General features: G+C 41.7%; 1 protein-coding gene across 4 annotated transcripts; it reads right to left on the reverse strand.

Annotated features, from left to right (window-relative positions):
- Positions 1-4,285: 4,285 nt before the first annotated feature.
- Positions 4,286-26,469, reverse strand: MZT1 (mitotic spindle organizing protein 1). Of its 4 annotated transcripts, none has more exons than XR_013635957.1 (3): positions 8,788-10,322; positions 5,909-6,025; positions 4,286-4,594 (listed from the first exon to the last, which is right to left on the reverse strand). XR_013635957.1 is itself a non-coding variant. In XM_078853292.1 (3 exons), the coding sequence occupies exons 1-3, from the start codon at positions 26,388-26,390 to the stop codon at positions 6,002-6,004; spliced, it is 219 nt and encodes a 72-aa protein (XP_078709418.1). In that variant the 5' UTR covers positions 26,391-26,469; the 3' UTR covers positions 4,286-6,001. The 4 variants fall into 4 exon arrangements, 2 of the variants coding, with proteins under 2 accessions (XP_078709418.1, XP_078709416.1); XR_013635956.1 differs by having other exon boundaries at positions 4,286-5,143; XM_078853292.1 differs by lacking the exon at positions 8,788-10,322 and adding exons at positions 14,782-14,927; positions 26,342-26,469 and having other exon boundaries at positions 4,286-6,025.
- Positions 26,470-26,663: the final 194 nt, after the last annotated feature.

The raw sequence follows: 26,663 nt of genomic DNA on the forward strand, positions 1-26,663 counted from the left end.
GGCCTTGGGATTTTGAACATCTAACTGACCCTCATGATTGTCACTCATACAATGGTTGTACTTTTAGTTGTAGATGTGAGGAACTTTGTACTGGTCACAGAACTTGGCGTAATAGAGATGGAGAAAGACAACAATACAGCTGCAACTCCCATGGACTGAAATGTCTGAAAATATATGCATGAACAAAATTGCAATTAGATTGTTCATATTACATTTATAAATGTATTGTTTGTTTTTAAGCAGGTTAGGGAAACACAATGATTAAAAAGTCTTTTTTTATCTCACTGGTAATGGCAGTTTTATGTGCAATACATATGTCACAATTCAGGAAAACTGCATCTCACTTGTATTTCTCCCTCTGTGGTCCACCAAGAGCATCCAATCCCCGCTTCTCAGCTGTCACTTTTCTTAGGCAGAGGCCTTTGTCTCTCTCTCTCTCTCTCTCCTGACTGGGGTTTTTCCAGGTTACACAGTTCCCTACCAACACTGTGACATTCCCAACAAGCCAGACAGCCCGAACAAGCCAGCCTCTGCACTTTGTTCACAGATGGAGAAGAGAAAGCAATATAATTACTAGCAGTTATGAGTTAACACACAGCTCTTTATAAGCTCTTTATTCTTCAGGTAAACATGTTACACAGAAGACATGTTTAAAAGAACCTACATACATTCTCATAAGAGAATCACCCACAAAGTCCACCAAGGGCTCTGCTAGGGATCAGTCCTTCAAACCCTTAAAGGTGTTTTTCTGTGGTTGTAAGTTCATAACAGCATTAGCTCAGAACAACCAATCACCAATAGTCCAGTCTTCCCGTTTTTCAGCTTGGGCCTTTGATCTGACTCATGTAACAAAGGTCCCCTCTTCAGGGCACAGCTTCAAAAGGCTGGGTTTTTGCATAACTGGGGGAAGGAAGGAATTTAAATTCACCTCCCTCTAGATATTTCCCAGGAAATCCACTTCATACATATTCTCCCAAAATACCATTTGTGTCTGCCACACTGTTCAATATTGTCCTTTGATCATCCAGGCCCTTAATAATACATAACCTTTTCATTTAAACAATGTATTACAAAGATACTTGAACATAATTCAAGAAGGTTTTTAAGCACACTGTAGGAAATTGCCATATCTGTCACAATATATATCTAGAATTATAGAAATGCAATTTGAATGAGATACTATTACATGGCTCTGCTGCCCTGTGGGACCTGGGGATGAAGTCATCTGGCAGGAAGGTGCTGGAAAGCACCTGTCCTCTCCATTCCTGACTGCAGACCTATTAGAGCTGGTATTTTGGGCATGCTGCCATTTTTTGTGAGAAGCTTATGAGAGTGTAAGCCACAGAGTGTCACAGTTGTTAAATTCAGTTTTGAAGAAACGAAGTTTGTCCACTAAATTACATAAACATATGTTTGCAATCTGATAACTTATTAGAGATCAACTTGTCTTCTCATAACAAAAAGTTTAAAGTTTGGTGGGCACCCATTGGGGCTGTTCGAAACAAACTGTTTTTTCTATCAAATGTTGCATAAAGCAAAAAAGATTCATAAAGAAAAATATATAAAAATCAAACCCAGAGAAATATTTTTGAGAATATATTAAATGTAGACAATACTTATAAAAATGCAATCACATGTTTAGCCCTGAATGGTTCAGAGTTGTGCTCTTTAGTGGAATTAACTGTGAATTTGATTGAAAGCATCTCTTCTTGATTGATACCAATATGGAAAAACACGTTTGAATGCTGATTCTCAGCAAGTTCATATTTCAATTGTGTTTGTTTTATTGTAAATTAACTTGTTTTTTGTTAAGTTAACAATACCTACCTCTTATATTGCACTTTTTGTCAATAGATCTTGAAGTGCTTTATGAAGGAAGTCAATATCATCCTAATTTTACAGATGGGGAAAACTGGGACAGAGAGGGGAAGTGACTTACCCAAGGTCACCCAGCACTGGGTGTTTTGTGCATTGGGTTCCCCTTGGCTATCTGTTCACTCTCTCACAAGAAGGAAAGGGGTTCATTGGAGGATTGGGATCAGATTCTGAAGTCAGTCTCCTGAAGTGGGCAGAAAGAAGCTATTCAGATTAGAATTGATGTGGAGACAGTGGAAGCTCAGGTATTTAAATTTAGCACATTCTATAGGATTAGACTCTTCCAATCTAGATGTAATTTCTTCATGTTAGAGACCATCAAGATAGATCACAGATGCCAGTCTCCAGAAACTCCACTCCCACAACCTCTCAAGAGACCCCTGCCCACTCTAGTCTACAGACAGAGCCCATATCTCTCCCACTTATTCCTTGACAGCAACAGCCAGTCACTTCAGCATCCTGAGACACCCATCAGCATCCACCAGCTCAAGCGCTCTGAACACACAATACCACTCTTAGACATTCAACTGCCCCACAGGCCCCAGCCTCATAGCTGCTAATTGTTATGCAGCTCCATGTCCTATCCCTACCTCTGCTTGGAGAAAGCTACATTGACAGTAAAATGAAGTTGACCATATGCAAATTAGCTTTACATAATTTGCATAAAGTGTCACACACAGAGTTGTGCAAATCTTGGTGGCTGTGAACAAAAGACTCCTGACCTTCACACTGGAAACTGTTGCCATTATTTTGTTTCATCCATACTGCCATTGCTATAAGCTTGCATTTGCTGTTCATATTGTCATTAGTCTAATCAAGCTGTATGCACTTATCCTACTGTCTCTTGCCTCCTCCCCAAACTTTGCCCAGCCCTCAATTCCCTATCCTTACCAGTACCTTACCAATTTTCCATCAATCCTTCCGCATGTACCCTCCTATATTCTTTATCCTTTGTCTCTCAAATTCCATACACAAACAAGTGGAAGTAATGGAGAGAAGATTAAACTGTAAATAATAATTTACCCTATTAACAAAATTTAACAAAAAAAGTTGAGATTTCAGGATGTATATTACTTGTTTTAGAATATCTAGCATGTTTTGTGTGCCACTTACATATTAAAAATAATGTACTTTATATGAGAGATGTCCTCTCCCTATTTCCTTTCAATTATTAACAAATCAGTTCTTGCTCCCTCTGACATTGTTAGTTCAGTATTTGGAATGTAATTATACCAGAACAAACCACCCTTAAATCAAAGCATGTTTCTTCCCCTCCAGCACAGGTTTCTCACAAGTTATGAAATCAAATCATGCTATCAAGACCAAATTTGGCAAGATCTGTAGCAATAATAATAATACTTAGTGTTAAGTCAGGCCTTGATCCTGCAACTATTTATATACTTGTATAACTTTACCCATCTGAATAGGCCCACTGACCTTTTTGGCACTATTCACATGAATGAAAGTATCTCATATTTCAGTGTTTGCAGGACTGGAACCTAATTCCTAAATATACCCTTGTATTTGTATCCTTCCTTCATGTATAAGCAGTGTTATAGATTAATACGTACGAATTGTATAGTAGTCTCTTCAAACAAACATTCTGAAAACTTCTTAAGGTCTTTCAAGGACAAAATGCCAAATTCACAAAAAGCAGAAAACACAGAGTAAAGTTCTGTTCACACCTACAGACCTAAAAGCACATAGTTCACCACCCTACAAATCTATTCTACTCTAGTCACCAAGGGCATACCCAGACAGTTCTAAATGTGGCCTTTGATGCAAGTATCCAAAGGGAATGAAGCCACAGATGGACCTCAGCAATGGCTGGCACTTCCCTAGAGCTTTTGCAAGAGGAAGTGAGGCTGCCTCTAGGTAGCACCACTATATCCCACTCTTTGCAAATGGAACAAAAATCAGCGTGTCCTAAGGGAAGACGGCCCCTCCCTGGGATCTATGGTTAGGAAACTAGACAGGAAAACGCAAAGAGATGAGCAAGTCGACATTACCAGCATGCTCTTCAATCTTTTGTCATTTTTTGCTATACTGTTGTAAACTGATTTGACACCACTCAATTACGCAAACTAGTTACCTATTAATTTTCTGTGCCCACACCCCAATATTCAACTGTGCTTTTTTTTTTTTTTTTTACTTTCTTCTTCCCACTCATCACCAAAAACATTACAAAAAACCCAAGACACTGTAAAAATATGAAAAACTGTTTTGAAAGTACCTTGGGAACTGAAAATACTTTAGACAATTCAAACATGTTCGCATTTATAATTTTCATTATTCTCCCCCATAAATATTCAAGTCAGAAAAGCACTAATTAAAATGTGTCAACTTTCATTATGGTGCCACTAATGTACCATGATACTTAGCATACATCACTACAGTTAAATTTCCCAGGTTTGATACTAAAGTGTTTTATTTCACATATGTAAAACAACAAACCAAAAAGATCATGTTACCAGGTAACAAAATAAACATAAAACTATGCAAATCACCATTAAAATGAATGTATATTTTACATATTGTCTATAATAGGGGTGTCAACCATTAGGCCTGCTTGATGCATTTCTGTGGTCCTCATGTCCTACTCAGATTATACAGAATCTAAGATTACATTTTTTAAAAAGGTTTTTCTGCCTCCAGGCCGCAAAGATAGCTTTCAAAATGTAAGTCAATACAGTGTTATCTTCTCGAGTCCGCAGACAACCTAAAACAATAAAACAGAAGTGTGATCTCTGCTTCCTATTAATCTGTGTTGGGGTGACGTTAAACCAGTGGTGGGCAACCTACAACCCACGGGCCGCATGCGGCCCACCACTGCTTTAAACCCAGTAATGACAACTACTCATCAGCACTAATCATTTCAATAGATAAAATGGGTGGGAATTATTGAAGTGGAGACATAGAGAAACAGGGAGAAGGAAGGAAATAAAGAAAGGAGGATGGAGAGAGAAACAAAAGGGGAGAAATAGCAATTCTCCTGAATGTAAGTATATTTTCCCTTTGAGTGATAATGAATGCTAAAATGATAACAAAAAATGTAGTTACTGTATATTCTACCATGGATTCCTATGCAAGCTTTTTAGACATCAGTGGATATTCCACTGTCAACTGAGGGGAGCAAATAGTCTTATACCCAAACTCACTGACCATAATAAAAAAATGGAATTTCGCTCTTTCCTAATCAGTTTGACATCTCTGGTCTATACTTGGACTAGGATGAAGATAACAAATATTCCGTTAGAATTCTTGTGACCTGTAATGGACAGGATATAAACCTAATTAAAGCACTACTGAAGTCAATAGGATATTCCATATAATGCATAAAAGATGTACTATGGAATTTAAGTATATATGCACATCTGTATGTACAGTAACTGCTTGTAGCCTTAGGTCAGCTTGTTAGAAAAGTCTTGGGCTTTTTTTTTTTTTTAAATAAACATTATTCAGTTCTGGGAAAAAAACCTATCAAAATGATAAGTTTCATTTTGAAATTTTAAGCTTTTTTTTTTTTTTTTAAGAAGCAAGCCAACTCTCACTATTTTCCCCTGCTCTCTGATTAAAAACAAAACCCAGAATGGATTTAAATTATAACTTGTACATAAAAAAGTGCATCTGAAGTTGAATGCCAAGTTTCATACCAGAAGAAAATAATAAATCCATTATGCATCAGTCATCCAAAATTAAGAGTTTATAATAAAACTCTCAACAAGTTATATCTACTATATTGGTGTGATTAAGTTTCACTAAACTTTTAGGTAGATTCAGTGAACGTGCAATATTTGACAGACTGTTTATAAAACTAAAGCTCAGATTTATAAGGAATACATATAATAATAATGCTATTTCCAAAGTACTACAGTCTACAAAAAAACAAGGAAAAAAGTAAGCAACGAATAATTATTAGATAATTCCATCAATATGCCTTTTCCCCCCCACTTTTGTATAAAGCTTTACACTTTTACATCTCATCCTTTTCTTTTTAAAGAAGATTACAGAAATGTTTTGAAACCTGACATACAGTAACTTCATTCTATATTTCTGAATAGCAGCCAGTCTTCAAACCCTTTGCTAGCTCGACATTTATCTCATCAAGAGATCTTCTCCCATGAAGTCAACTTGTCATATTTTCAGCAGCCTAGAAAGAGAAGTACAATTCATTATAATGAACCCACTGAAAATAAACACTGTGGAGATATAGATCAGCTAGAACACTTATGGTCATTTCTTGCAACTACTTTTATTTGGTCAACAATGTCTTCTGCAGTTTCCACGGTATGCATCCGATGAAGTGAGCTGTAGCTCACGAAAACTCATGCTCAAATAAATTGGTTAGTCTCTAAGGTGCCACAAGTACTCCTTTTCTTTTTGCGAATGTTTAAATAGTTTACAGATCATAAATCATGTGATATGTAATCTTAATATGCTGCTTAAAAGGCTCTTTCATGGATTATTTTCATTTTCACAATATTTTTGATTCCCACTATCCTTCCTTTATTCATTTAGCCATCACTTGACAAAATTTGACACAGGGTGTCAAGGTTCCTCCCCCACTCTGAACTCTAGGGTACAGATGTGGGGACCTGCATGAAAAACCTCCTAAGCTTATCTTTACCAGCTTAGGTCAAAACTTCCCCAAGGTACAAAATATTACCCCCGTTATCCTTGGAATGGCCGCTACCACCACCAAACTAATACTGGTTACTGGGGAAGAGCTGTTTGGACGCGTCCTTCCCCCCAAAATACTTCCCAAAACCTTGCACCCCACTTCCTGGACAAGGTTTGGTAAAAAGCCTCACCAATTTGCCTAGGTGACTACAGACCCAGACCCTTGGATCTTAAGAACAATGAACAATCCTCCCAACACTTGCACCCCCCCCTTTCCTGGGAAATGTTGGATAGAAAGCCTCACCAATTTGCATAGGTGACCACAAACCCAAACCCTTGGATCTGAGAACAATGAAAAAGCATTCAGTGTTTTACAAGAAGACTTTTAATAAAAAATAGAAGTAAATAGAAATAAAGAAATCCCCCCTGTAAAATCAGGATGGTATATATCTTACAGGGTAATTAGATTCAAAAACATAGAGAACCCCTCTAGGCAAAACCTTAAGTTACAAAAAAGGTACACAGACAGAAATAGTTATTCTATTCAGCACAATTCTTTTCTCAGCCATTTAAAGAAATCATAATCTAACACATACCTAGCTAGATTACTTACTAAAAGTTCTAAGACTCCATTCCTGTTCTGTCCCCAGCCAAGACGACTACAGACAGACACACAAACCCTTTGTTTCTCTCCCTCCTCCCAGCTTTTGAAAGTATCTTGTCTCCTCATTGGTCATTTTGGTCAGGTGCCAGCGAGGTTACCTTTAGCTTCTTAACCCTTTACAGGTGAGAGGAGCTTTCCCCTGGCCAGGAGGGATTTCAAAGGGGTTTACCCTTCCCTTTATATTTATGACACGCCCCCCAAATCTCAGCTAGGGTGAAACACTGGCTGGGATTTCTTTCTGGAGCTCTAGGAAAACAGAGTTAATAAGACACATGCATCTCTAAATATACTACCAAGTACATAAAGACTAACAATATTTTCCACATCTCAAGGACGATTTTAACCAGTTGATTCTGGGAAACTTTCACGGGAGAGTGCATCAGCCACTTTGTTAGAAGCTCCTGAGATGTGTTGGATGTCGAAATCAAAATCTTGGAGAGCTAAACTCCACCGAAGAAGTTTTCTGTTAGTTTCTTTGACGGTGTGAAGCCACTTTAGTGCAGCATGGTCGGTTTGCAGGTGGAAACGCCGTCCCCAAACATATGGGCGTAGCTTTTCCAGAGCGTAGACAATGGCATAACATTCTTTTTCAGTGACTGACCAGTTGCTTTCCCTCTCAGACAGTTTTTTGCTGAGAAACACTACAGGGTGGAATTCTTGATCAGGTCCTTTCTGCATTAAAACTGCTCCCACACCACGCTCGGATGCATCTGTGGTTACTAGGAACGGTTTGTCAAAGTCTGGGGCCCTTAGTACAGGGTCAGACATGAGTGTCGCTTTAAGCTTGTTAAAGGCCTTCTGACACTTTCCGGTCCACTGAACAGCATTTGGCTGTTTCTTTTTGGTTAGGTCTGTCAGTGGGGCAGCGATTTGGCTGTAGTGCGGTACAAATCGTCTGTAATAACCGGCCAAGCCTAAGAAGGATTGAACCTGTTTCTTTGACTTTGGGACAGGCCACTTTTGGATAGCATCCACTTTGGCCTGTAGGGGGCTGATAGTTCCTTGACCCACCTGGTGTCCAAGGTAAGTCACTCTGTTTAGGCCTATTTGACACTTCTTAGCCTTAACAGTTAGTCCTGCCTCCCTTATGCGCTCAAGGACTTTTTGTAGATGTTCCAGGTGGTCTGCCCAGGAATCCGAAAATATGGCCACATCGTCAAGGTAGGCGACTGCATATTCTCCTAATCCCGCTAGGAGACCATCTACAAGTCTTTGGAAAGTGGCGGGTGCATTTCGCAGCCCGAAAGGGAGTACATTAAATTCATACAGCCCGAGATGTGTGATGAAGGCTGACCTTTCCTTGGCAGATTTATCTAGCGGTACCTGCCAGTACCCCTTGGTTAAGTCCAAGGTAGAGATGAACTGGGCCCTTCCCAGTTTCTCTAATAGTTCATCTGTGCGTGGCATGGGATAGTTGTCTGGGCGAGTTACAGCATTTAGCTTACGGTAGTCCACGCAAAAACGTATTTCCCCATCTGGTTTGGGAACTAGAACCACTGGAGATGCCCATGCACTTTCAGAGGGGCGGATTACACCCATCTGTAACATATCCTGGATCTCCCGTTCTATAGCAGTTTTAGCTTGAGGAGACACCCGGTAAGGTTGGACCCTAATTGGGTGAGCATTACCTGTGTCAATGGAGTGGTATGCCCGTTCAGTCAGTCCTGGGGTGGCTGAGAACGTTGGCGCGTAGCTAGTGCACAGCTCCTGGATCTGCTGTCGCTGCATACGCCCAAGGGTCATGGAGAGGTTCACCTCTTCCACACCACCAGTACATTTCCCTTCGTAGTAGACACCTTCAGGCCACTCAGCGTCGTCTCCTCCCTGGGCTGTAAACTGACAAACCTTTAATTCTCTGGAATAAAAGGGCTTTAGAGAATTAATATGATACACCTTAGGCTTTCGGTTGGAGGTGGGGAATGCTATGAGATAATTAACAGCTCCCAGGCGCTCCTGGACCACGAATGGCCCTTCCCACGATGCTTCCATTTTATGGGCCTGGAGCGCCTTTAAGACCATGACCTGGTCTCCTACTTTGAAGGAACGCTCTCTGGCATGTTTATCATACCAGGCTTTTTGCTCTTTTTGAGCATCCTGTAAGTTTTCTCTAGCAAGGGCTAAAGAGGTTCGGAGGGTGTTTTGTAGGTTGGTTACAAAGTCCAGAATGTTAGTTCCTGGAGAAGGTGTAAATCCCTCCCATTGCTGCTTCACCAACTGCAATGGCCCCTTAACCTCACGGCCATATACAAGTTCAAATGGGGAAAACCCTAAACTGGGATGTGGTACAGCTCTGTAGGCAAAGAGCAACTGCTGCAATACTAGGTCCCAATCATTGGAGTGCTCATTTACGAATTTACGTATCATGGCCCCCAAAGTTCCATTAAACTTCTCCACCATGCCATTTGTTTGATGATGGTAAGGAGTGGCAACCAAGTGATTTACCCCATGAGCTTCCCAAAGGTTTTTCATAGTTCCTGCCAGGAAATTAGTCCCTGCATCTGTGAGGATGTCGGAGGGCCAACCTACCCTGGCAAAAATGTCTGCTAGTGCCTGGCACACACTTTTAGCCCTGGTGTTGCTTAGAGCTACTGCTTCCGGCCATCGGGTGGCAAAATCCATGAAAGTCAGTATGTACTGCTTTCCTCTGGGTGTCTTTTTCGGAAAAGGACCCAGAATATCCACAGCTACTCGCTGAAATGGAACTTCAATGATGGGGAGTGGCTGGAGAGGAGCTTTGACCTGGTCTTGGGGTTTTCCCACTCTTTGGCACACCTCACAAGACTGGACATAGGTAGAAACATCCTTGCCCATTCCCTCCCAGTGGAATGACCCCCCCAAACGGTCTTTGGTCCTGTTCACCCCAGCATGGCCACTAGGGTGATCATGGGCTAAGCTCAAGAGCTTGGCCCGGTATTTAGTTGGAACTACCAACTGTCTCTGAGGATGCCAGTCTTCCTGGCGTCCCCCAGAAAGAGTTTCCTTGTATAAAAGTCCTCTTTCTACAACAAACCTGGATCGATTAGAAGAGCTGAGAGGCGGTGGGTTGCTCCGTGCCGCCGTCCAAGCTCTCTGGAGGCTTTCATCTGCTTCCTGTTCGGTCTGGAACTGTTCCCTTGATGCTGGAGACATCAGTTCCTCATGGGATTGTGGACCTAGGCTTGGTCCCTCTGGAAGCGATATAGGGGATGGAGCTGTTTCTGTTGACTGTGAACCGCTCTCCGCTGGTGTACTATGTTGGGATTCAGGCTCCGGCTGAGCCTCTTGTGTAGGGTTATCGGCTGCTGCCAGTTCAGGTTCGGTGGGGCCCTCTGGTGTTGAGGTTGCAAGTACTGGATTCAGTGCTGACACGGGGTCTGGTGTTGGTTGTTCGGCTGGTTCCGGTTCTGGGACTGGTTCCGTCTGGGTCTCTGGGACTGGATCCACTACTGCTGTTGCAGACATTGGCCTGGGGTCCAGGTCCATCACCTCTGACTGGGTCTTGATAGAAGTTTCCGGAACAGAGCTAGGCCTCACGGCTTGTTTAGCCTGGTTGCGGGTGACCATTCCCACCCTCTTGGCCTGCTTCACATGATTGGCCAAGTCTTCCCCCAACAGCATGGGGATGGGATAATCATCATAGACTGCAAAAGTCCACATTCCTGACCAGCCCTTGTACTGGACAGGCAACTTGGCTGTAGGCAAATTGAAAGAGTTGGACTTGAAGGGTTGAATCGTCACTTGGATCTCTGGGTTGATTAAATTGGGGTCCACTAAGGAAGCATGGATAGCTGACACTTGTGCTCCGGTGTCCCTCCACGCGGTGACCTTCTTCCCGCCCACACTCACAGTTTCCCTCCGCTCCAAGGGTATCTGGGAGGTATCTGGGCCTGTGGACCTCTGGTGTGATTCCGGTGCAATGAACTGTAATCTGTTGGGGTTCTTGGGGCAGTTGGCCTTTACATGCCCCAGCTCGTTACACTTAAAACATCGTCCAGCTGACGGGTCACTGGGGCGAGGAGGGTTGCTGGAGAACGGGGTGGTGGGACGATAAGGGGTCTGGAGGGTTCTTTGGGAGGTAGGTGGGGCTTTGGGCGGCCCCCGGTAATAGGGTGTGGTCTGGGGTGGTCCCTTCTGGTCTCCGCTCCAACTGCGACCAGTTTTCTTCTTCTCTGCCACCTCCACCCATCTGGCTCCAATCTCTCCTGCCTCAATTACAGTTTTGGGTTTCCCATCTAGGATGTATCTTTCTATTTCCTCAGGAACACCCTCTAAGAATTGTTCCATTTGCATTAGGAAGGGCAAATTTACTGGAGATTCAACACTTGCTCCTGATATCCAGGCATCCCAATGTTTTACAATGTGGTAGGCATGTCGGGTAAATGACATGTCTGGTTTCCACCTTAGGGCTCTGAACCTCCGACGAGACTGCTCGGGTGTTATCCCCATTCTGACTCTCGCCTTGGATTTAAACAGTTCATACTTGTTCATGTGTTCTTTAGGCATTTCAGCTGCCACCTCAGCTAAGGGTCCACTGAGCTGCGGCCTCAGCTCTACCATGTATTGGTCAGTAGAGATGTTGTACCCAAGGCAGGCCCTTTCGAAGTTTTCTAAGAAGGCCTCAGTATCATCACCTGCCTTGTAGGTGGGGAACTTTCTGGGATGGGAAGTGGTACCTGGAGAAGGATTGCTAGGGTTTGTTGGTATATTCTGCTGGGCCTTTATCCTCTCCATCTCCTCCACATGCTTCCTCTCTTTTTCCTTCTCCTCCTCCACATGCTTCCTTGCCTCCATTTCCCTCTTGTGGGCAGCCTCTTGGTGTTGTTCTGCCTCCCTTTCTTGTTCCTTCTTCAGCTGCATGAGTTCTATCTGTCTTTCATGTTCCCTTTGTTTTTCCTCAGCCTGAAATTTGGCTAATTCCAGCTGTAGTCGAGCTGAGGATTTGGCCATTCTAACCTCTCTGTTTTTAACTAACTTTACACCCGAGGTTTAGAAATAAACAAACAAAACTTGGCTGTAAAATTTTGCTGTGCTGGAATAGAATACCTATTCTCTGATAGTGATTGTCAGCCTACAGAAAAAGACAATTCCCTTGTCTCTGCTCTGGGCCCAAATTAAAGCAAAAACCCTCCAACTACTTGGAAACCTGCTTACCCAGCCCAAAGAAGAAAAAAAATTTCTTTTCAAACCTGTGCTCCTTGTAAAACAAAAAAAAAATCAAAATCCTAAAAAAAACCCTGCCACTTTTGTCTCCAGGCAAATGGGTAGAGCACACACCCCCTATTTACTTTTAGGAAGAAAAGAAAAAAAAAAAACCTCTGGGTTGGAAGACTGTGAATTTCCCTGCAGGAGTTAAGTACCCTGCCTCCAGGCAAAGAAAACCTGCAATTCACAAGATAATCCCCTTTTGTCTCTGCTTGGCCACAAAGCAGAGAGAAACCAAGCTGCTTTCAGTTTCAAAGCTGCTTCTGGACTTCCTAAAAATTCCTTTTTAAAATCTGTATTTCTAGTTCAAAAAATCTCAACTGGATCTCAAAATGATTTCAGGTTAATCCCACCACTGTGCCACCATGTCAAGGTTCCTCCCCCACTCTGAACTCTAGGGTACAGATGTGGGGACCTGCATGAAAAACCTCCTAAGCTTATCTTTACCAGCTTAGGTCAAAACTTCCCCAAGGTACAAAATATTACCCCCGTTATCCTTGGAATGGCCGCTACCACCACCAAACTAATACTGGTTACTGGGGAAGAGCTGTTTGGACGCGTCCTTCCCCCCAAAATACTTCCCAAAACCTTGCACCCCACTTCCTGGACAAGGTTTGGTAAAAAGCCTCACCAATTTGCCTAGGTGACTACAGACCCAGACCCTTGGATCTTAAGAACAATGAACAATCCTCCCAACACTTGCACCCCCCCCTTTCCTGGGAAATGTTGGATAGAAAGCCTCACCAATTTGCATAGGTGACCACAAACCCAAACCCTTGGATCTGAGAACAATGAAAAAGCATTCAGTGTTTTACAAGAAGACTTTTAATAAAAAATAGAAGTAAATAGAAATAAAGAAATCCCCCCTGTAAAATCAGGATGGTATATATCTTACAGGGTAATTAGATTGAAAAACATAGAGAACCCCTCTAGGCAAAACCTTAAGTTACAAAAAAGATACACAGACAGAAATAGTTATTCTATTCAGCACAATTCTTTTCTCAGCCATTTAAAGAAATCATAATCTAACACATACCTAGCTAGATTACTTACTAAAAGTTCTAAGACTCCATTCCTGTTCTGTCCCCGGCCAAGACGACTACAGACAGACACACAAACCCTTTGTTTCTCTCCCTCCTCCCAGCTTTTGAAAGTATCTTGTCTCCTCATTGGTCATTTTGGTCAGGTGCCAGCGAGGTTACCTTTAGCTTCTTAACCCTTTACAGGTGAGAGGAGCTTTCCCCTGGCCAGGAGGGATTTCAAAGGGGTTTACCCTTCCCTTTATATTTATGACACAGGGAAACCAAGTGTATAATTCTAACAAGGAGCTGTACCTGGTCTTTTCGCACTGACTCATGCAGGTGGTGTTCAGATTAGGACATGTTTTATACTACAGACCCAAACATAGTCATGCAGTCGCACCTACTTGTTAAACTGTAAACCAAAACAACAAAAAAATGTGTGAAATGTATATGAATCCTTATTCTTATCTTTTCCATGTTTTTATTATATAATATGAAATACATAATGGTGTAGCATAAACATTTTATCTTCATGAATTTGGGACACTGGCATAATTCATAAATAACACTACAGTGAGTTACACAGATAATTTTAATAGTATCAGTAATAGTAGCAGCAGTAAATATTTATATAATGGTATCATTGGATGCCGGATAAACACAGAAGAGATACCCTTGCCCTGAAAGACTCTACAGACAAACGCAGGGAATGCGGATATGACATACAAGAAAGTTAATGTGGGGAAGAACTGATACTGCCTTCTCAGTTACATGTATTTGTCTACATTTATGTAGTTTTTTTTTTTTTTTTTAAATTGGGATTTGAAGAAGAGAGAAAGATTACTAAAGCAGCTAGAGTGTGTAGGGCTCAATTATGAAGAGCCTTAAAGATAAAAAACAAGGAGCTTGTATTTGATATATAGGTGAATGGGAATTGAGCCTAAGTGTGGATCTGTTGATAGAATTTGAGAATCTGATAAACAAATAGTTAGAGAATCCAGTCTCTGGCTCTACATTATTTATACCTTTGCAAAACTGTCACGAAAGTGTACCTGTTCACTCAAACAACAAAAAGACCCACTTGCCCATTTTTTACTACTGTGATTGATAATAAAGAAAGTTAGTAATTTTATTGGTCCATCAAAACATGTTACTCATTCAAAGTAAGGAGAAAAAAAGCAAGTAAAAATTTGTAAGGTTTGCTATCTGCAGTTTCTGTTCTTTGGACCAAATCCTATTAGCAATACAGGATGAAGGCAACAGGGTTTGTTTCCTAAGCTTATTATTTTTATCTTATTTAAAATGCAAGGAAAAGGTACAATTTCGTACAAAAAGTTGAAAGTGCAGTAATTTGAACTTTGATTTGCTTTAATTTTTTTTAAAAAACAAACTCTGCAAGTTTTTCATAAACTGCCTTACCTTTAGCGCTTCTGTAGCCTTGCGTAGCTCTTTAATTACTGAGGATAAGGCCTCTGGATTTATACCTTGCTCACACAACCGCACACAAATAGACAGCGTTTCCATATCCAAACCAGTGTTTAATATTCTTGAAATCTCAAGCAGAACTGCAACAATTTTTTAAAAAATTAAAATTAGTTTTTGTTAAAGTTAAAAGGAGATTACTGACATTTCTCTTTAAAATAATTTATTTCTTAAGGGTGGGATTTTCAAAAGCTGAACCTCTGTGGATGGTGACAATGGAAACACTACCTATCCACCCCCCGTGTGAACCCCTCCTGTAACATTCATAATTACCTTCCCTGTGTGAGTCAGAAGCCCCAGACACCAAACTCAGATCCACACTTACATTCTCTACTCTAGTGTTCCCCATTCATTGAACCAGGATATTACTTGTTTACTGTTGTGATAGGAAGAATAGTCAACATGCCTACAGAATGTAGTAAGCTTTTATTTGTAGACAGTGATTTTAAAAAATTCTAAAATTGTAATGATAATTCAAATCTTTGCCCATTAAATGGAAGGTCGGAAAGAAAACAGGAGCAGTTTTAATTAATTATTACAACATTATAATATTGTTTTGTATTACTGCATATTTAATTATCAATTTTACTCAATATTAAAGTTTTGTCTGAAAATACAGACATAAATATTACATTTTATTTGTTCTCAAAAGCAAATATTAATTTAAGCTTTTAAAAAGTGTCCTAGGCCAGTGGCTCTCAACCTTTCCAGACTACTGTATCCCTTTCAGGGGTCTGATTTGTCTTGCATATTCCCAAGTTTCACCTCACTTAAAAACTACTTGCTTATAAAATCAGACATAAAACTATGAAAGTGTCACAGCACGCTATTACTGGAAAATTGCTTAATTTCTCATTTTTATTATTTATAAATAAATAAATAAATAAAATAAATCAATTGGAATATAAATATTGTACTTACATTTCTGTGTACAGTAGATAGAGCAGTATAAACAAGTCATTGTCTATATGAAATTTTAGTTTGTACTGATTTCTCTAGTATTTTTATGTAGCCTGTTGTAAAACTAGAAAATATCTAGATGAGTTGACTGGAAACATCTCTGTGCATCCCCTAGGGTACGTGAACCCTGGGTTGAGAACCACTGTCCTAGGTCCTCACTCCTACATCTATACCTGGCTCTCCCTTTGACAATGACAATGCCACGTGTTACAAGAATGGCCATCACTTGATTCAGTGACTCAAGATACTTCTTCTAGATTTTTACTGGCTAGTTTTTCCCACCATCATTACCCTTTTGCCTTACATTTTTCTCATCTGCTAACAATGACTGAACTTGCTCATTCCACTACAAGCATCTTCATCCAAGCATGTTTGTGATCAAATGGCATCCTTTGACTAGATACTACTCCATTTTGAATCTTCTGAAAAGCTTTCATTATTGTAGAACAGTACAAGGTTCAGTCTTCAGCAAGACTCCCTGACAACAGTGATTTATTTATATTAAGAAATATCACTCATAATGTTTCTATAATCGCAAAGAAACAAAGCTTTCCAAAATTTGAAATAGAAATGCTACTTCATTCCTTTCACCATTACACTCGGACAACAGATGGCTGTTCTAATACCTAATGTGCTAATATTGACAAGATATATAGTTCACAAATAGTAAAAATGTTTAACTGCAGTATAAATTTATGGTATACTGAAGTATAGCTTTAAAAAAAATAAGATCACCCACAGCATATAGGCCAGGCCCAGATGTTCAAAAATGGGTGCCGAAAGTTAGGAATCTACGTCCATAATTAGGCACCTAGGTAAGTGGCCTAATTTTCAGAAGTGCTAAGCACCCAGAAGAGCCCAACAAAGTCAGTGGGAGCTGCCAAGTGTTCAGCACTTTTGAACTGTGAGTTCTATTTGATATGTTCTCCCTGCTTAACTAAAAGGTGGCTGTAATTCTCTCATAATGACCTTGAAAATACTGCAATTATATAAACACAGTATATTTTGAAGTCAGAACAATACATTTAACTTTTTAAATGAGCTTTTAGTATATATTTCCTGGGCATATACATTTCTGATTACTTTGTTCTAATGGATTTTTTTTCCAATGGAAAAGTAGTGTTTGATAGTTTGAGGCAGAGAATTGCACAACTTTTCAGTGACTAATTTCAGCTCCTATTCTCTGCAGAATTTCTCTTTTATTAGCACTTGGTAATGGGGTTTTATGGAAAGATCTCTTACATTCCAGCCTAAGGTTAGTTCATTTACGCACATAACTTTTACTTTTTATGAAATTAAACAAGATACAGCATAATTTAGAATTTCAAATCTCAGTAAGACCCTTATAAAGTCTAATGTTGATTTGTTTTCCTTGTTTCTTTAGCTATTATAATGTACCACAGGGTAGAATCTCTCTATGGTACTTACATGGCCTCTATTACCATAGTACCCATGCACCTCACAATCTTAATGTATTTATCCTCAACAGCCCTATGAGATAAGAAAGTACTATTCACCTCTTTTTCAAACATAGGAACTGAGGTAGAGAGAGACTAAGGCTAGATTTTTCAAAGCTGGTTAAGTGATTCAGGAGCCTCAAAAGTTGACTCTAGTGTTCATGATTGAAATCACTGGGAGATTAGGCACTTAGGTATTTTTGAAAATTCCACTATTTTAGGTACCAAATACCTCCCATTGAAAGACGAACATCTTGGGAATGGAGGCTGTTCGTAACTCTGAAACCTTCACAACTCTGAACAAAACATTATGGTTTTTCTTTCAAAAGTTTACAACTGAACATTGACTTCATACAGCTGTGAAACTTTACTATGCAGAAGAAAAATGCTGCTTTTAACCATCTTAATTTAAATTAAACAAGCACAGAAAGTTTCCTTACCTTGTCAATTTTTTAGCCCCACACCCCCTTTTCTTTTAATAATTTACATTTAACACAATACTGTATTTGTTGTTTTTTTTTCTGTCTTGTCTCTGCTGCTGCCAGATTGCTTACTTCCGGTTCCAAATGAGGTGCTTAGTTAAGTGGTCAGTTTGTAACTCTGGTGTTCGTAACTCTGAGGTTCTATTATAATTTTTTTCACATATTTGCAACTTTTATAACTTTTTTTTTCTTAATCTCTCATTAATAGTTGCTCTAATTTTACTTTATTCTGACCATGGTATGATTTTTTTGGGGCAGGAACACTCTCTCTCTCTCCAAATTCAGCTATATAATTTTATTTTCTTCTCTCAAATGCTTTCGAACACATTCTAAAAGGCCAAATCAAAGCTACTGTCAAGATAGCCTTAGTTTTGTCTACCCTACCACTTATGTTGGTATAACTTATGTCACTCAGGGGTGTGAAAAAAACAACCCCTGACCAACCTAAGTTTTACTGACAGAAGTGCTGGTGTTGACAGCTTTATGTCAACAGGAGATTCTCTCCCACCGACATAGCTACTGCTGCTCGTTGGAGGGGTCGTTTAATTATGCTGATGGCAGAGTTCACTCCTATTGGCATAGATTGGCTACATGGGAGATCTTACAGCAGCGCAGCTGCAGCAATACAGCTATGCCACTGTAAGATCTGTAGTGTGGACGTAGACTTACTCTCAAAAGCCAGCGTGGTAAAAAGTATAGTTATTATTTTGCTAATGAGGCAAGGAAATGAGGGCTGTAAGCACATAAAATAGCACTTAAGATCAAAAGAGGACTAATGACTATATGAATATTTAATGCTCAATTAAAGGCCTTTGAAACATCAAACTGGCATACAGTGATCTAAATACTGGATATATAGATAGCTAGATGCAATTTTATAATTTTAGACAACTTTTGAGGAGCATGCCATTTTTTATTTTAAATGTAGTGATAATGGGTGAAATTCACCTCTGTGAGAAAGGCCAGCATAAGACTTAGGTACCACTTAAGTCTTATGCTGACTGTGTGAACTGGGGTGAATGTCACTTCATTTTGTATTAGCAAGCATTATCAAAAGAAGAATTTGACTGGATGCTAATGATTCTAACTGTGCAGGTATCAGGCATAACTATACAAACCTGGACATATCAGTAAATGGGTCCTCCCAGAAATCATTGCATACATCAGAGGAGAAATACGAGTATTATAGATTTTGAAAGACTACACTTTAGGCACTTTTGGCTCACAAATCTGCAGGGGTTTTTTTAGAACTAGCATTTGTACAGCTCAGCAGGCAGAAGCTGAAAACAATAAGTAAGCATTTTCAGTTGATCACCACCTACTGTCATGCCACTTCAATTTCACTGTTAACAAGATTTAGATTAGCTAAAGTAAGGAAAAAAACACTATTTATACAGTCAATATTTTAAGACTCTGATATTATATAAACTAGCCAATGGTTGTTTCTGTGTATAACAGCAGCTAAAACAGGAGATGGCAAACTTTTTGGCCAGAGGGCCGCATCTGGGTATGGAAATTGTATGGTGGGCCATGAATGCTCACAAAATTAACAATTCAGAGATATTCAAGTAAACTCAATTTAATAAAAATACATTTTAGTGGAAATAAACATAAAACCTTACTTACTATTATAAATATACCATCATAACAACGTATTACAATACAGTAACTCCTCACTTAACATCCTTCCACTTAACGTTGTTTCAAAGTTACATCACTGCTAAATTACAGAACATACTTGTTTAAAGTTGTGCAATGCTCCCTTATAATGTCGTTTGGCTGCCTGCTCTGTGCACTGCATGTAAGATTTTGTGGAAGGGCAGCGACTTAACAAGGGAGCATTGCACAAGTTCCTCTTCTCCACCTCCTCCGCCTCCCTCCCAGCGCTTCTCCCACCGCCAACAGCTGTTTGCCAGTGCTTAGGACTTTCTGGGAGGGAGGAGGAGGAGCGGAAAAGTACTGCATCTCCACTCCTCCCCCCCCACTCCCTCCCAGAAAGTCCTAAGTGCGAAGTGCTGGGAGTGAGGGTGAGGAGCAGGGAAGCACCACATCTCCACTCCTCCCCCTCCCTCCCAGAAAGCCCTTAAGCCCACCAAACAGCTGTTTGGCAGCGCTTAGGACTTTCTGGGGGTGGGGAAGGAGCAGGGATACAGCGTGCTCAGGAGAGGAGGTGGAGTGGGGGTGGAAAGAGGTGGGCCTGGAGCATCCCCTGGCAAAGTCAGCACCTGTTCTTCTCTGGATAAGCTGCCATTGCTGCTGCGAAGGTGCTTCCCAGTGTCCTTGCCTGCAGCAGGCTGTACCTGTGTGGGGTAAGCCTGGGGCACTTCCCAACCACAGTATAGTACAGTACTGTACAGTATATAATGCCTTTTGTCTGCCCCCCAAAAATTTCCTTGGAACCTAACCCCCCACATTTACATTAAATCTTATGCGAAAATTGGATTAGTTTAACATCGTTTCATTTAAAGTTGCATTTTTCAGGAACATAACTACAACGTTAAGTGAGGAATTACCGTAATTAAACCAAACTTAACCCCTTTCCACGGCCTCTTTGATTTATGTGAACAATGCAGCTGGTCACCCTTCTTTACAATGTCATCAAAGTCCAGTGTCATTCTCGTTGTGGAAATACACAATACCGAGCTGAGATGCTGGTCAGTTAACTGGGATCTGTAGCGAGATTTGCTGTAATTCAGCAGGGAAAATGTCTGTTCGCACATATAGGTGGAGCTGAACAAAACAAGGATTTTCTGTGCCACCTTGCGGACATTTGGGAACTTTGTTTCATTCAAGGTGGCATAAAACTTGTTCAGTTTTTCTGAATTGTACTTCTCCTTCAAGGTGGAATCACAGTGGAGATCAATGAGCACTAGTTGTAATTCTTGCAGGGCTTTCTTGTAGTCAAGTGACAGTGGGCATGACACCAGCTCCAGTGTCTTCTCTATCTTCTCAAAGTCAGAGAAACAATGAGAAAATTCTCCATGCAAGTCACACAAAGATTTGCTGTACTTTTCTGTCTGCTCTGGTGACACTTCCAAGTATTTCACTGTTGGAAAGTAAGTGAACACTTTGTCCTTAATTTGGTTTGAAAACAAGACTAACTTGGCTTTGAAAGCTGTCACACTAGAATACAATTTGTGTACAAACACACATTCTTTCCTTGTAGCTTTCCATTAAGTTCATTTAAATGTGCCAAGATTTCTACACCAAAAGCAAGGTCAGTTTGAATTCTTTAATTCAGGGAAATTATTTTCTTTCCCCTGCATCTCCAGAAAGTGCAAATTTTATCTCTGAGATCCCCCACTCACTGCAATACCTTTCCTAGGCTGACCAGTGGACATTTGTATGATAAAGTAAGTCCTAGTGTTCAGTGTCAGTGTCTTCAAGATGGAAAATGAACTGCGATGATTAAGTCCCCTTGCTCTTATGTAGTTGACTATTTTCACTATTGTGTGAACAACATGATCAACGTCCAGGACATTTTTGCAGAGGGCCTCCTGATGTATATACAATGTAGAAAAGTCACCTCTTTATCAGGGTCATCTTCTTTTATTTTGTCCTGAATTCTTTTTAAAAGTTCTACGATTTTCCTGGTTAAATTTGGCGATCCATCTGTGGTTACCTTTGCCAGTTTACTCCAGGGGAGCTTCAGATGTTCAAGGCAGTCAGACACCCTCTCGTATAAATCCGATCCCTTTGTTGTGCCTTTCATTTATTCCATTGATAAAAATTTCTCTGATTTCAAATTTGTCGTCAATTCCTCTGACAAAAATCAGTAACTGTACTGTGTCCTTAATGTCAGTGCTATCATCGAACAAACAACAAACAACATAAAGCCCTTTGCTTTCTTGTTCAACTTAGAAGCCAAATGTTCATCAATCACTTCTACACGACGAGTAACAGTTCTTCATGACAAACTAATGTTCTCAAATTTGTTTTGGTATTCCAGGCACAGCATGCCAGCAAAATCAACCATGCATTCTTTCAAAAACTCCCACTCAGCAAAAGCCCTATTTTGTTTAGCGATTTTAAACGCCAGAACATAACTTGCCTTTGTAGTGGCTTCCTGAACTTCAGCTTGTCGCACATATATATTTTGCTGAGTTTTTAAGTTTGTGGCGAGTTTCTCAGCTTTTCTTGCCCTCACTTATTAAATTGCTGCCATAATTAGAATGTTTCATTGAAAAATAACAATTCAAATTGTATTCCTTGAACACTGCGATGCTCTCCTGACAAATCAGGCGTACAGCCTTTGAGTCCACGTTTGTGAAAAACTATTTTGCATTCCATTTTTCGTTGAAAACCTGACACTCACTGTCCACTTTTCTTTTTTTTGGCAGCAACCATTTTTGAGAGGGAAAAGAAAATTGTAACTGCTGCCCTTATTTCAAACCACTGTTTTACAAGATGGCACGCACTGTGAAAGAACTGGGCCCTCTCTCTAGCCTGGAATTGTTGGGCATCAGTGCCCCTGACAATTTTGTGCCATGGCACTCTATCCCACAACCCATGTGGACAAGAGGCAGAAGCAGGTGTAAACTCACCTGTAACTTTATGCCCCAGCCTCCCCCCAAAAATGTTCTTACTGTTGTACTTTGAGTTGTGTTTGCACTGTTGCATTCATTAAAAGTTGTATATAGTAAGGGATGTTACTGAGGTGGGGCAAGAGGACTCATGAGGTGTGGCACGTGGGGGGCAGGGGAGCTCTACAGGGGTAGTACCAGGGACTCCTAGGGGCACTGCTGGCAGTGTGACACCAAGGCAGCTGTGCCACTTGCGGAGGCACCCAAGCTAGGAAGGGTGCAACTGCAGCCCCTGGGTGGTTTCCCTCCACTTGAGGCTCTCGAGGGTAGTGCTGTAGGAGACTGGGAGGGGATTTGACGTGCTGCTGCGTAGGGGTGGTGAAGTCGCACCGGTGCAATCTGGCTCTTCTGTGTGCCAGAAGAATCTTCCAGGAAGATGGTGCTCAAACTCTCATCACTGAGTCAGGGGCGCCAGGTGGAGCACAGCAAGCCCCCGACCCTGCTCCCCAGAGGGAGTGCTAGGCGGAGCGTGGCAACCCCCGACCCTGCTACCCAATGGGAGCTCACGGGCTGGATAAAAACATCTCACGGGCTGTAGTTTGCCCACCCCTGAGCTAAAATCACTTGTCTCTTTCAGCTACTGCACACTGACCTGTGTAAGCTAATGCAAGCTACTGAATATTAGGAATTTAGTACTTCCCCCAATTTGCAAGATGTTTTTTAAAGGAACTTTACTAACTGTTCTTACAATTAATTAAAAACATTAATTTGATTGTCCAAAATTATTAACCCATGTGTAGTAGTTGAACCAGACTGCCCATCTGATAAATAAAGTTAAGTCACTCTGCTTTATGACATACAACAAACACACAGCTCTCAGGTATCTGGTATAATTGTGCTCTTGTGATTTTTTTCTTGCTTATATTATATACAGGTGTAAATGACTGACAATGTTGTGTAGATGCTAAAACTTCATTTTTAACCATGTATTTTTCATCTATCATTGGGTTTTGTATGTTCCATATAATATTGAGAAGGTGAATGGGTAGAAAAAGGTTTCTGGTCTTTAGGTTGAAGGTCATCAGGCATATAGCTAGAGCCCTGCGTGGATACAAATGTATATCCACAGATATAAATCGGTATCCACGAAACTGCATGGCTCTCCCAGGAACCTTAGCAGCAAAAGGAGCAGAACATTGGGCCGCCGCTCCCAGGAGCCAGTGCCCTGCGCCAGCAGCTCCTCCAACGCAGCTGTATCGCCCCCAGACCTGCCCCCATCCCTTCCCTGCAGCTGTCAGCATCTCCTGTTTCAGGGGGTGCATGCCAGTTGAACAAAAGAGCACAAGGGACAGCTGCCGGCGAGCCTGGTGCCTGCCCCAGTGAGTGGGACTGGGGACAGTACAGCCATGCTAGAGGAGCTACTGGTGCAGGGAGTTGGCTCCTGGGAGCGGCACCACCCCATTCTGCTCCTTTCACTGCTGTGGTTCCCGGGAGAGCCCTGCGTTTCCGCAGATACCGATTTAATCTGCATCCATAGGTATAAATTTGTATCCACACAGGGCTCTACATATAGCAGCAGAGTTAAGGATGTTTGAAGAGTGTTAATTATGCATTTCCTCACTTTCAATTATTCGTTTAATAAATTAAGATTTAAAATTAGTAAAATATTCTTAGTCATGCACATTCAACACAAAACTAGTTAAACCTGACCACACTTAATTGTTTATATGAAGAATAAAGAGGACAAAATAATGCCAATTGCGACCATTAATGTTTGACAATCTGTTGTCCATTCATAAATGGGAACGCAAAAAGAAATATGCCCTCTGTGATGAACTGGGAATGTTTTTAATGTTTTGTCTGAATACTGTGTGTGTTCCTCAATTTCCCCTATGTATCTAGGTGATGGTACAAGGGTGTGTGTGATTGTTGCAGACCCCTAGAGCGCAGGTGTAACTGCCCTCTTGCTGCCTGGCCCAGACAACAACTGACACTGTATCCTGGCAACTGATAGCCAGGGCCCATCGTCTGCAAGAGCCAGCTGGAGATATTAGAGAATAAAGTGAGAGGTGGAGACCTGGGAAAGAGACAAAGGATGGAGGAGGAGCAACTAGTCATGACTGAGGGTTGGCTGCTGGAAATGAATCAGTCTCCTTTTGGGACTCACACAGGAGAGCCAAGGGCTCTGGATTCCCCAAGATGGACATTGCTGAGTTTCTGTACTAACAAGGTCTGTTCAACACTGTGTCCCAGTCAACTAATACACCCTTCTGTTTTACCTCACTGGCTGAGTCACTTATAACTGCAAAGATAGAGTGCATGGCCCCTATTGGGAGGGGCGATGGAAGGCTTTCCTAGGTGTCCTGCCCAAGTGGACTCAATGTGAGGAGCTCACACTGTGAGCAGAGGTGCTGAACACTCAGAGGTCAGACCCAAGGAAGCACTGAAGGAAAGGAGGCTTGTCCTAGTGAGAGTGTGCCCTGAGGAGTATCATGCCACCAGAGGGTACTGTCTGAACTTCATTTTGAGTGGTTCCAGAGCATCGAGCCTATGCATTCCATGACATCACCAAATATTCTTATCATAGTAGTAATGAAAAAGCTTGAATTAAAGGGTATTTAACCGTTTTCCATTTTCATGCTAACATTTGTTTCCCTCCCCAAAAAAGTTTATATATCAGTGTTTAAGAAAAAGAACTTGTGTTTCATTTGCAGCCACTGCAAACACAATTACAGTAAATGAAGGAAATCATCTTCAATTATTTTCCTGTATCTTACTCCTGACGGGGGAGGGGGGGGGAGAGGGGGAAGTAGTTTTATTAAAAGTGTTAGCATCAGTGCAACATTCAATTCTAGTTCTACTTTGAAAAGTGACTTTGTGCAAAAAACAAACAAAAAACATCTTTAGGTCCTACATTTATTATGCCTCAATTGTTTGATTACTTAACTAAATCTAGAAGGATACATTTTCTTTCATTCCTAAAATTACAGCCAGGGAATAGAACTAAAGTTGAATCATGTTCTGTCCCACTTGTGCATTATCACCAAATTACACAAAGCTAGTAATTGCAGTTTTATAGAGTTAAAGGTGTATAATTTGGGCCTGATTAACAATAATCATATTGCACATAAAATCCTTCAAAATTGAGTTTGAAAATAATCCTGCTGGGTAAAAAGGAACAGAACCCAATTCACATTCTCTTTTGTGGGCTCTGCAGGGCTAGTGTAGACAAATGTATTATTGTCAATAGCGAGCGGACATAACTGAACACACAAAATGAAAATAATGGAGCTAGAAAATGCCATTTTTCTTGTCAATTCTCACAACCAATCTGCTCCTGAAGGTGACCAATCCGCAGCCACCAATATCTGACAACTCCTTACGGTTTACATTGCAGAGTCGACTTGTGCATCATGTCATTTAAGAGAGAAAATAAAATCCAGGCAGCGAGAGCCTCACACTGTCGCTCTCTCTCTCTCACACACACACACAGCATGGGCGCTGGCGGAAACCCTCACTCGGAGAAACCCCTGGCTCTCTGGAGAGCCGGATATTAACGCTGATTTCTCCCCCCGCCCCATGCGAACGTGGTTTTGTTCTTCTCTCAGCCGCGGCCCGTAGAGAGAGCAGAGACCACGGGAGCGCGCTCCCTGTCACTGCCGCGCTTGGCTCCTCGGCCGCCTCAGTTCAGCCTCCCGCCCGCTCGTAGCCGTCCTTAACGGCTGCGCCGCGGCCCCGGAGCCGGGCCCCAATCGCAGGCTCGTACAACGTCCCCTAGCGCTTCAGGGCCCGCCCGTGACGGAGGCCGCCGGGCGCCGCCGCTGCGATAGGTCGCGACAACGGAAGCCCGGGCTACGGTCACGCTGCCAGACCCGCACAGAACACACCGGGGGGGGGGGGGGGAGAGGCGGGAGACATGCCTCAGGCAAAGGGGGACCCCGCTGGGATCTCCTGAGGCCCGGGAACGCCGCCGCCGCCGCCCATCGAGGTCACACACCGACCCCAACGGCAGCTGCACGGGTCGGACACCCGAGGCGGCCGCAACAAAACCCACAAGCGGCCTCCTGGGACTCACCATCCATCGTCTCTCTCACCGCGTTTAAATTGGCTGCGCCGCTCGCCATGGCGACAGAGGACCACTCAGCGCGAGACCTCTAACCCGGAAACAGACACCCTCTCCCTAGCGTTCAAACATTCCCGCCCCAACAGAAAAACCTCACCACGCCTCACCACGCACGCGCGGTTGCCCGTCCTTGCCTGACCTCCCTCTGTCGCCCTCAAGCCCCGCCCCACCCGCCGTATTAGTTTGAATAGCGCCTGCCCGCTTAACAACCGGAGAGGTGGGAGGAGGAACCGGTTCGAATTTGTGAAGTGACCCAGTGTTCATTGGTCCGTTC

The sequence above is a fragment of the Lepidochelys kempii genome, chromosome 1 (assembly GCF_965140285.1).
Source record: "Lepidochelys kempii isolate rLepKem1 chromosome 1, rLepKem1.hap1, whole genome shotgun sequence".
NCBI lineage: Eukaryota > Metazoa > Chordata > Testudines > Cheloniidae > Lepidochelys > Lepidochelys kempii.